Source organism: Myzus persicae, unplaced genomic scaffold (genome assembly GCF_001856785.1).
Source record: "Myzus persicae strain clone G006 unplaced genomic scaffold, MPER_G0061.0, whole genome shotgun sequence".
In the NCBI taxonomy this organism is placed as follows: domain Eukaryota; kingdom Metazoa; phylum Arthropoda; class Insecta; order Hemiptera; family Aphididae; genus Myzus; species Myzus persicae.
The window spans coordinates 444612-456412 of NW_019101674.1; the positions used below are offsets into that span (position 1 = coordinate 444612).

At 28.1% G+C, this 11801-nt stretch overlaps 2 protein-coding genes across 2 annotated transcripts; one reads left to right on the forward strand and one right to left on the reverse strand.

Moving 5' to 3' along the window:
- The first annotated feature begins 768 nt into the window (after positions 1-768).
- Positions 769-2533, forward strand: LOC111030065 (transmembrane protein 11, mitochondrial). The gene is made up of 3 exons (XM_022309387.1): positions 769-1083; positions 1219-1439; positions 1942-2533. The coding sequence occupies exons 1-3, from the start codon at positions 1070-1072 to the stop codon at positions 2220-2222; spliced, it is 516 nt and encodes a 171-aa protein (XP_022165079.1). The 5' UTR covers positions 769-1069; the 3' UTR covers positions 2223-2533.
- A 3635-nt stretch (positions 2534-6168) lies between these two features.
- LOC111030046 (dehydrogenase/reductase SDR family protein 7-like) lies at positions 6169-9463 on the reverse strand. The gene is made up of 6 exons (XM_022309362.1): positions 9335-9463; positions 8278-8421; positions 8001-8220; positions 7844-7928; positions 7085-7245; positions 6169-7008 (listed from the first exon to the last, which is right to left on the reverse strand). Exons 1-6 carry the CDS (start codon positions 9461-9463, stop codon positions 6806-6808), a joined length of 942 nt encoding a protein of 313 aa, XP_022165054.1. The 3' UTR covers positions 6169-6805.
- Between the last annotated feature and the right edge of the window lie 2338 nt (positions 9464-11801).

The window sequence follows — 11801 nt, forward strand, 5'->3', positions numbered from 1 at the left end:
AATATATATTTTCNCCCCCCCATCACGTGAAACGGAACTGATGTCCGGATTTGGTCTAAAAATATTATGGTAACCTTAATAGGGAACAAAGTATTACCATTAGTTATAAATACTAGTAATACTAGTTTACACCTTTTCGCAAAATTAATCAATAATAACAAGAAAAGCATCTTTGTAAATAGTATCCAAAGCGGGAGGCTTCAGTAACTATTATAAATTATTACCTCCCCACCCTACATATTCTATGAGTACCGATATAATATATTATGTATACCTACCTGAAAGACAGTATTTCGCGACAGCAACATTTTTTTCAATTTGATTGTAACCGCGTCCATTTTTATATTATTTATAATCGTCGGAGAAGTCTCGTCGAGAACACAGTATTGTGCGGCACTCTTACGGCCTTATAACATCACACTACCTACCTATAAACCTTTATTGAAATTTGTAATTATTACGTAGACACGGCCGATGGAATGATTTCGAAAAAGTAAAATGTAAGAAAAAAAATGAATTTGCTTCTAGTAATGAAGACGAACGTCGAAAAGGGGAATTGCCAATCTTTGGTGCGTGCCGTAATAATATTTTACAGATTTAAGTATACCGCGGTCTCCATGCCGATTACCTACCGGGATTATATTTTTATCCCTGGTTTTCTTCATGGAATAATAGGTTATATTTGACATCCCACGTACGGTTGTCAGTTTTTCCTCCATGCACTAGCGCGCGGTCCGCACAATATCAGTTGTTGCCCCTTATCAAACGTACAATTTTTCTTTTCAATGTCGTCCGCAACGTTCACGGTCCGTCTTTCTTCTTTATTTTTCTAGCGAAGCGAATGTTTTGTTTGATACATTGTTCTATAAACACACGTCCCCGCTGATAAAAGGCGAACGTAGTGCGTACACAGTACTAAAATTAAATGTAGTGTACAAGACGTGTTTATCGGTAAATGATTGATTTGATTTTGACGCAGTTCTCGGACAACACAAATGACAGAGTTTCATAAACCTCGAGCTTAAACTCGGTTAATGGGACATTTCAACGAGCACCAAGTGTTCAAAAAATGTTATCCTACGAGTAAGTTTGAATTGTTGTTCTAAGTTGAATTTTTTTTTAAGTATACAGGCTCACTAAATAAATTGGTGACTAAGAGGCCATACATTGTTATTATGATAATTAAAAATTGATTGGATGTATTTGTTTTGTGTCTAGAATAATAAATCAAGAAGATACTGCCATAATAAGAGAAGTGTACGACAATGATAACTCGCAAGAAATGTTTGAGCAGGAACTGGACAATGCCCTAGAGGCTGGCTACAAGTATATTATTATCGAGCCAACTCAGTTGGCTGATGAAACTGTGAGATGGATTACTGTTGGCAATTTTCTTTCTCAAACGGCTATCATATCTAGTGCTATGGCTGCAGGAACAGGTTTGGAAATTTGAAATTATATACATTTAGTATTAGTTTCCTAAAATAAATCAATTATTTAAATAATTGTCTACTATAAATTCATTTAATCCTAAAAATAACATTGAAATGATAATTTTATATTTTAAAATGGAGAAATAAGAAACAATAGTTCATAAGAAATTAATTTGTGGTATCTTAATTAAAACTTATTGATCAACATTATGTGGGATTAATTAATTAAAAGTTCAATTGTTGATGTTAATAATATTTATAAAATTGCACATAAGTATATAACATAGGTTTAAAGAATAAATTATCAAATTTAGATGTTGTAAGGTTTTATTTGTAATCAATAATCATCAATGTCAAAAAAATAAATACAAATTGTTACAGGTTATTTTATTCGGTACTTGATAAATATACATATAATATCTAGGACTATTGTAACATGGTCAATATACATATTGTTTAATATCAATTTAATAAATTGTTAATTCTTTGTTTTATTTTATTCAATTAGCTTATTTTTGGACTTCTAAGCCATTTGTATATGGCCCTTTGTGTATGGCTTCATTTGTGTGCACTGGACTGTATATGATCTCGTGGCAGTTTGATCCATGCTGCAAGTATCAGGTACACAAGGACCCAAGATTGAAATCACTCCAAAAAGAAGACAACACTCCATCATTGCCAGTGGTTATAGAACGTGGCAGCGATACCAAAAGGAAAATTGTACACACATCAGTAACAGTTGTGTCAACTGCGTATTGTATTTGGAAGTTGTACGAATATTGCAAATAATCTTTCAAATCAAGATCAAATTTTAATGGGAACGTGATGGTTCAAGAACAGTCAGCACATTTTAAAATTATATTTTATATATGTACACTTGATTTTATTTAATTTACCTACCAACTTATGATTGTATGTACTTGATATTGTCACGCCAGTGACTATGAGATTTTCTTCTCAGGTGTAGAGTATATAAGCATGTTAATCATACTTTCTATATAAATTTCATCTTTTAATGAATATTCAATGCAAAGCCATTGTTCATTGGACAAATTATTGGATTTACTTTGCGGGAACATAATAAAGAACTTAAAATGTCATTTTATAAAAAAAGTTAAAATACCTATTTCCATCTTTTAGAAAGTTAAATTTTCAAATTAATACAATTACTATTAGGTTAAAGAAATGATGTAATGACAATTATTAAGTCTTATTATTCATTTTATATAAAATAATAATAGTGACAATTGTCAAAGTATATTTTCTATTTTCCTAGTATTTAAACTGACCTAAATTTTAATTATTGAGCCAAGTTATATTTTTAGAATTCTTATTATCAATTTCATTCATTTACTATATAAATCATAAAATTGTTTATTAGTTATAAAATAATTTTTAAACTCAACATTATTTTTCATAATTAAAATTTATTATTATATATAATAAGTTTAATAGTTAAAATCTTTATATTTGTGGAAATGACTTCTTTATACACTTGATGTTTATGGACGAGTGAACGGATATATCTCAGGCATCTAAATAGGTGTAAAATGATTTAGCACACAGATTTGGTCATGTTAAATATTGTCTATACTTCAACAATTACTAACAATATTAGATCATGCTAAATTTTGCCATTAAAATAAAAACAAAACAGTAATGTTTTATATCCGTGATAAACTGATAATTTATTTATTTTTATTGTTAATTAATGCGATAGTAATATTATATTTTTTTGTTGTTTAAAAGCTATTTATTGTTCTTTTTTTTTGAAAAAAAAAAACATGAATTATTAAATCTGTAATAGTTAGAAACTTAGAAAGGCAAAAATGATTTTATTCGATTGCAGAATATTTTTTATTAATATTTTGTAAGAGAAAACTAGGTTTCATTTTAAAGGCAACAAATAAATCTCAATTTCCATCTAATACAAGGTTGTTCTAAAGATTCAACTAATATCTAAAAACTACCTATAATCGTTCTATGGTTTAGGGTGAACGTAGCATGCCAAAGTTTAAACGGAACATAATATTTTTAAAAATCTATTGAAATTAGGTTGTATTTTATGAATGTAACATACTAGATACTAAAATATTACTGCCTTGTGGAAGTAGATTTACAATATTATATTGCTACATATTGTATAACTATAATTGATCAAAATTACGAATTCCATTGTCTGCATTTTTTTTTTGTTACAGACATTTAACCATTTATGAATAGACTGAAAAAATATCACAAAATTAATTTCTTAACATTTTACAATCTACATAAAATATTGTATGTGATTTATTGTTGTAAGATTATAATGTTTAGAAAACAAAAACAATATTAAAAATTGAATATCATAATAAATTGCATTCTATATTTAATTAAATTTAGTGTTTGTGTAGCTTTCGTTAAAACATAAACTTTTTCTATAACAACGAATGTTTGATATTAAGAACAATGGACGATTTAAAGTTACATGTATATGTGCTCGATATTTTCAAAATAAGCAACATGGACAATAGTAAAACATAATTAAAGAACCTACATTTATACACATATATAATTTGTTTTATTCTATCTGAAAGTTGTTTGTCAATTAGTATTTTTAAAAACATTAAAACTAAACAAGAATTAAATTCTTAGGGTCTATTTCATAAGATATGTTAAGCGTAACAATTACATATGGGAATGTACACTAGTTTTCTTTGTAGGTTTTAATCATTTGTTTACCATTATAACATATCTACATTTTTAAACGCTACAAATACTTAATAAAAAAAAAAACAACAATAAACATCTAAATTTATCCTCGTAAATATATGCACACATTGAGTTATCAATTTATCATCTACAAAGGTATAGTTTCTTAATCATTTAAATTTACAATCTAATATTAACTGACTAATGAAACGTTATTCTATAAATAACTAAAAATATTTAACAGTACATAAGGTTTAACTATATCAACAACTCACTATTAAGTATACATAAATAATTGACAGAAATCAGAAGAACTACTTATAATATATATATGAGATTTCTAAAATGTAATTGTCGATACGCTGTTGTCATTCAAATTTATATGTAAATTATTAGTGATTGATTATATAAAAAACAAAACGTGGTAAAAGTTTATATAAATATTGTCAAAAATGTAATAAAAAAGAACACAAAATGTGTAACAAACAAGCACCATTTTAAGCAACAAAAATGTATCAACAATAAAAAAATTAGTTTTATGAAAAAAAGGGAGATCATTTAAATTATAATATAATTAAACTTATTTTTTGCAATAAATTTTGTGTGAAAAAAAATGGTGGTAATTAATAAACTCTAAACCTAAAACAATATTTAAAATTTAAATTTATGTAAACCTAAGATGTAATAGTGTTTAAGGGATATACAATAATAATATAATATTAAAAAATTCATACTACACTAATGGTAGCAGTGATCATAAGCAGTGGCGACATGAACTTTATTTATCTATGAAGCTTATTTAATTTTAAATTTTTTGATTGAGGGTACCAAATCATCTATTTTTGGTCTGCAATACAAATGTATGTACATTTTTTACTAACTTAAGAAGATATTTCACCAGCATGTGTTTTCTCTGTCTTACGAGTGTATAGCAGCACATTATTGTTAAGCTTTGTTAGTTTTAGTATTAAGGGTGAAATTAAATGCTACCTATTTAACTTGAGGCTTAAAGGTAACAACATGGTTGTTCAAAATTTTTTTTTTTTTTTCAGTGAGTTACAAATGTGTAAAATATTGCAATTTAAAAATGTTTTTCATTACTTGCTTCAAAATTAAAATATTAAAAATACACTTTCACCAAACCGCAGAAAATATTGACACTTTTATGTCTAACAATGGGTAAATTCACTGTAACATTGAAACTAACAAAGTTAAATGAACTACTAAACAGAAATGTTCTATGTTACGCACTTATTAGATGGAGTCAAAACATGTAAATGAGACATCCTCTTAATTTGATAGAAGTGGCTAACCTGACCTACCTACCAACTGAAATATTGTTCTCTTCCCCCATACTCAATTATCAGAACTTTTTTTTTATCAACACAGCCGATACTTCATGAAAAATTATTTTATGTCACCACTGACTGTGAGTTAACAATTTTCTATCTTTGTTAGTGATGCACAGTTAATATTTAAAAGACCAATGGTGTTTTAACCCTATCTTAATTTAAAATTAAAAGCTCATTTTTATCAATAATTTTTTAAGCTTAAACAGTTAATTTGTGAATCACACATAGTATCTAATAATTTATTATTTAAAAAATTATTTTCAATATTTTCAATTATTAGCAATGGAATAATAAATTTATTAATTGTATATAATATTGAATAAAAGTACTTCACAACTCCCAGTGCAAGATATTAAAATGCAAAAACAAAATATTTTAAACAATAACCAATATTAATATGAAGTCTTATACTAATATATTAATATAGAAATTATTGACTGGTAAATTATATAAAAATGCGTTTTTATGAATTATAATTATATGAACAATGATTTTGATAGAAAAATGGGTACACATTTATTTAAATATTAAAAATTAATTAAAATAATTTGATTTAAAAGGCGATAAAGAAATATAATAGGGAATTTAAATAAATTTTACTTCAATTAGTTACAATTTTACATTTAATAGTGCAATATAAATTAATTAAACTGTGAATTTTTATTAAATAGAAAATAACTTTGTGAGTTTTTTTTCGAATGTGGACTTACGATTTTTAAATTAATGAAAATTGACATTCATTTGTAATATTTAGTTATTTAGTTTTCCTTTTAAAGATAAATTATTATGAAACACATACATAATCACATGCAATAGCATGGAAAATAAAATAATTTTAGTTTCATTAATTATTACTTCAAGCTTGACTTTTTTAAATAATAACAACTATTTTATTTTCTGGTAATTCAAAGTAGAATTAGATTTATGTAAGTATTTATGAAATACATGTTAGTTGTTACATTAATATTGATCAAACTAAATCATTTACAAAGTTTAGTATTAATTTGTTTCTTTTAGGGCAGTTCTGTACAATTATACTTATCTAAATAATATCATAATGGCATTATGTTGTTAATAAGTAAACATTGTATAAAATGTAAAATACACAAATTAAATAAATAATTTATGTAAAACTGTGCATCACTAACAACTAGGTATTTATATTCAAAAATACAAAATTATAAGTACTCAAAAAATAACAATTAACAGCTAATTTCTAGAAATCTAGTTGACTGACCTGGCTGTTTGTCAAATGTGAGATTCCCGTATGCCGACGATAACGGGCTGTAGCCGACGCTCGTCCGTCTGATGGCGGGGAATCCTTGAATCCTACATTTTCTGACTAGCTTGTCGGTCAGCCCTACATTTCATAATCCAAAAATAAAATCGTGGCCATACATAACGTAGGCCAATTGCTAAACGAGCATAAAATGGTGCAATGATGACCTCTTGTTCATCATTAACTACAGCATCCACTATTCGTTGAGCAACATATTCAGCTGAGTATCCAGACATTGTAGATTCATCCATAACTACAACATATATATTTAATGTTAGTCTATAAATATTATTTTTAATTAAAAATTAATATCTAATAACAATACCCACCACCATATTTTGATCCAGATCCAGTTAATGCATTCAACGACAAATTTGTTTGGATGTACCCCGGGCTTACCACGGTTACTTTTACCTTATGATGTGATATTTCAGCTCTGAGAGTATCAAAAAATGCTTGTAATGCATGTTTAGATGCGGTATAAGCTGATCTATAAATTATATAAATACATAAAATTAATTAAACATCTGCATACCAAAAAAAATAAAGAGATAAGCTGTTTACAGCACAACCAAGGTCTGCTATCTGCATTTCTTAGAAATAAGAGAATAGCAAAAATAAGTTTAAGAAGATTTTTAATAAACAGTCAGAAAGGTAATTTAGTACTTTTTTTCAGAAATTTTAAACACACAACTTTCTCAATAAATTTAAAATTTGCAAGTTGAATGTATCAATGAATATTTTTTACTGAATATATGAATAATGTAAATCAAAGTATCTAAATTTAAGTAAATAAATCTGAATTACTACAAAATATATGGATATATATTATATATTATAATATTGTAAAAAACAATATTAGTGCAATAAAGTTAACATATATCTTTTTATAATTTATGGATTGCTCAATTCAAAAGGCTAGGAATCAGTATATTGTAATTTTAAATAATATTATTTCATTTATATATAATGGGCTAAGGCCTAGTAATACAGTAATATTACACAATACAATAAATAATAAATATCATTTGGTCATTGTAAACTAAGGTAATAATAACAGAGATTACAAATGTATTGTACTATATTACCTAAATGGAACAGCAATTTTTCCTTGAACACTACTAATTGCTATTATATGTCCACTTTTGTGGTGAATCATGCTAGGTAATATGGCTAAAACAAAATATAAACAACAGTTATTAAATGAAATACTCTCGACTAGTCACTTGATATTTTTGTATTTACCTTTAGTTAAAGCGACTTGGCCAAAATAGTTGACTAACATTACTTTATAATCTACTTCGGCCATTGTTGCTTCGGCTCTACCTCTATAGCTGATGCCAGCATTGTTGATGAGAATATCTACACGGCCAAAAACTCCTAAAACTTTTTGACTAACTACTTCTATTGTTGATTGGTCAATAAGATCCAAGACGAGAATACATGGTTTGTTAACATTCTTAATCTATAAGAATTAATAAACTAGAAAATAGGAAATGTTAAAAAAATAAAATAAAATTACATCACTTCGGCTTAATAAATCATTTTTGACTCTTTCCAATTCGTTGCTGCTACGTCCCGTTAAAATTAGTGCACAGCCATGGGAATAAAACTCATGCGCTAATGTTTCACCTAATCCAGAACTGGCACCTGTAATAAGAACAACCTAGCAACATAATTTATGATTATTAAAATACATTTCTGAAAACGATTAGTGTTAAGGAAAACAAGTAAAAATGAATTCAATTTAATAAACTAGTTTAATTTATATTATGGTTTAATGATTATCATATGAGTAGGAGGTACTAAAAATAATTCACTTTAACTCAAAAAATAAAAAGGAAAAATGATATGATATGGTATAATTCTATAAATCTATACATTTCTAGTGTAAAATACAGCAGAACCTTATTATTTAGGACTTGTTAGGACACTAGGTTGTCTGAATTAAAGTACGTCCAGATTAAACAAAATAATATATGAAATGAACTAAGGTACCTAAGGTATATAATTAAACACTCTGTTAAGTGAAAAAACTTGCATTATAGATTTAAGAAATACAAATGTTATTTTTTGGAATACAAGACATAATGCAACACAGTATTAAGCCCTAAAAAATACAAAATAACTAGTTATTCTGATAATTCAAATAGTTCTAATAATATGCATTATAAACGGCTGTCTGGATTAAGTAAAATCCGAATAAATAATATTCTACTATACCAACAATTGAATAAGTACTTAAATAAAGCAGAATACTTCCAAGTCATTAAATTATATTATTTATAGTACACTCTATTTCTGTTTCACATTTTTATCTTGCACAGTTCAATGCTTATTAGAAATACCAGCATACGGCTTTAAACGTTTCTTCATTAAGTATAATTAAAGTAAAAAAAATGTATTACATTGTTCAAAAATCAATCAGATCAAATAGCCGGGAAATTGAAAAAAAAACCTACACCCGTGTTCAAAGTCCACGACGAATAAAGCGAAAAACTTGGGTCGTATAAAGGTCACAGTTTCGAGATTTGCATTCGCCGGTGTGTAAGACCGATAGAAAACACGTTTTGATTTACCTTTGAGTTGAGTGTGCGATATCTGTTGTTGAAACACTTCTTAAGCACGTAAACTGACATCGGTATTAAGATTGGCAGTGAACAACAAACGTACTGCCAGGCCATCGGAGTGGCGTGAGCGTCCGACATCGCAGTAGCGTTTTTTATATAAGTTGTTTATAAGTTCAAAGTTGTGAAACTATAAGTATCCTCCAAGTGGCGAATCCTGTCGACGTCGAGTTTCAAAGTCGATCTGGACCGAAACTAGTTTAAATGTATTGTTAACAAACCTACAGGGGATGATGAATTGATAAATTTAATTTGAAATGTGTATTTAATTTTTTATTTATTTCTCGGATAAGAGCAATCGAAGTTTGAACTGATAACGACGACCAGTGATTACTATTATTGTAACACTTGTACAGTGTGGTTAACCGTTAACGTTCAGAATACTTTAGATTGTATTGGCACAGCGATGACTGACGGACACGCACGTCCCCAAAATAGTATATTGAACAGTTTCGAACAGTATAAAAATAAATAATAATTTATTGAAATATTATAATAATATTATCAAAGGGCCGTCGATCTATAAACGAAGTCTATTATTATTTATTATTTTGGGGTGAACGACTGGGCGACGCACGGATCCCGGAATGGCGGAGTCGTGATCACCGCACGCGATGTCGAATGTACGATGATCGTTACGAGTTAGACCTTAGACGTTACCATCGCGCCGTGACAAAACAAACTTTTTTCGTCATGTGCAAAGGCCAAAAAAATGATAATTAGGTACCAATGGTACAATACTATTATATACTAGTGTTAATGTGTTATACGAGAATATAAGCTAATTTTAAATATTTTAAAATGTTATGACCAAAAATAAACCATGGTACATTCAGTCTATCAGTATTCACAAAATATTTGTTTTTTTTTAACAAAATATACAACATGTTTAAAATTAAACTCTTATAGATATAGCTGTTTCATAGGTTATGGAATTTCAATTTTTCTACCAGTAGTCAGGAGGTCACTTTACTAAATATTCACATGTCTGTCAAATTCGTAAATACATTGATGTTAAATGTTTATGACGAATCTGCGAAGATACCAACTTTGGTTTTTGAGATTTGTTTTAAGTGAGAACCTACATGTTATGAGGTAAATTGAGATTCAGATGATTTTTCTAAAAGTTTTTGTCTATTGTAAATGCAGTCGAAATTGAACGAAAAGTTTCTGAATTATTCTACTTAACGGAAATAAGGGTAATATTCGATTGAATAGGTACTTATTGTAAATGAGTACGACATAGCTTGGTAATAATAATTAAATATGAGATTTTAATCAACTATTATAGTCAAAAACACTCTTTAATATAACAAAATGCTTATGGATTAACATTGCACATTTGCACAAGATAATTTTCAAAACAAAAATAAATAATATCGTTAGTATAATAGATTATTATCATCCTTAGCATTTAAGTATTAATAAAATAATAATTTCATTATAATTGAGATGTTCGTTTTTTGTTGTTGAAATAATGGAATATTGAATACAAAATGCAATTTATGAACTTTTGACAGTTGATAATGATGCCGTTATACAAATCCACACATTCTTCTGTTTGTTATTAATCTATCACTGAAGATAGATAACGTTTTTAAGTTACTAGTTTACTCATAGTTTAACACTTAGCTCCAACCTCCAACAAATTAATATTATCATAAAAAAATATATATAAAAGCAGTTTAGTTCGGCCTCGCCATTTTGAAATTTGTTGACTTACCTACCTACTTATATAAATCAATGGGTTAAGAACGATGATGCAATCCAAATTTGTCTCTCAGACAGTTTTCGTATTATAGCCTTTTGAAAGTCACCGATATGGCGATATGTCGATATACCATTTATTATTAAGTGGGCGACCGCCGCGTAGAAATAAGCGATGGAAACAAAGTAAAATTTCAATATCTCATAATAAATATATTATTATGTGGTATTTGATGTTGAAGATGACAGTGCAATCAAAATTCCGTTCATGGTAATAAGGCCTAGGGCTAGGAAAATGAAGCACTAAAAACCTACAATAAAGGAATTAAAAAATTGCCAATAATGCTACAAAAAAAAGCATTTAACCAGGAAAATGCAACTAAAAAAGATTTAAAAATTAATTTTGAAGTTTGCTGAAAAAGATTTTTAATATCAAAAAATAATTATTAATTAAATACATTTTTATATGTTCACACCAATTAATTCTTAGAACAGCCAAGTACAATTTATAAATATTGAAAAAAATGGGGGACGAGGTGACCGAGTGGTCTGACTCTTCCGCTGCGACGCAGCCGGTCGCGGTTCGATCCTCGGCCACCGGGCGGCATTTTTCTCCGGACAAGTCGCGGTGACCGGAGAGCAAGTGCTGCCATCCCCCACCCCCGGGGCATGGCAGAAACCTACGGGTGCCCCATTCGAAATTCTGCCAAAA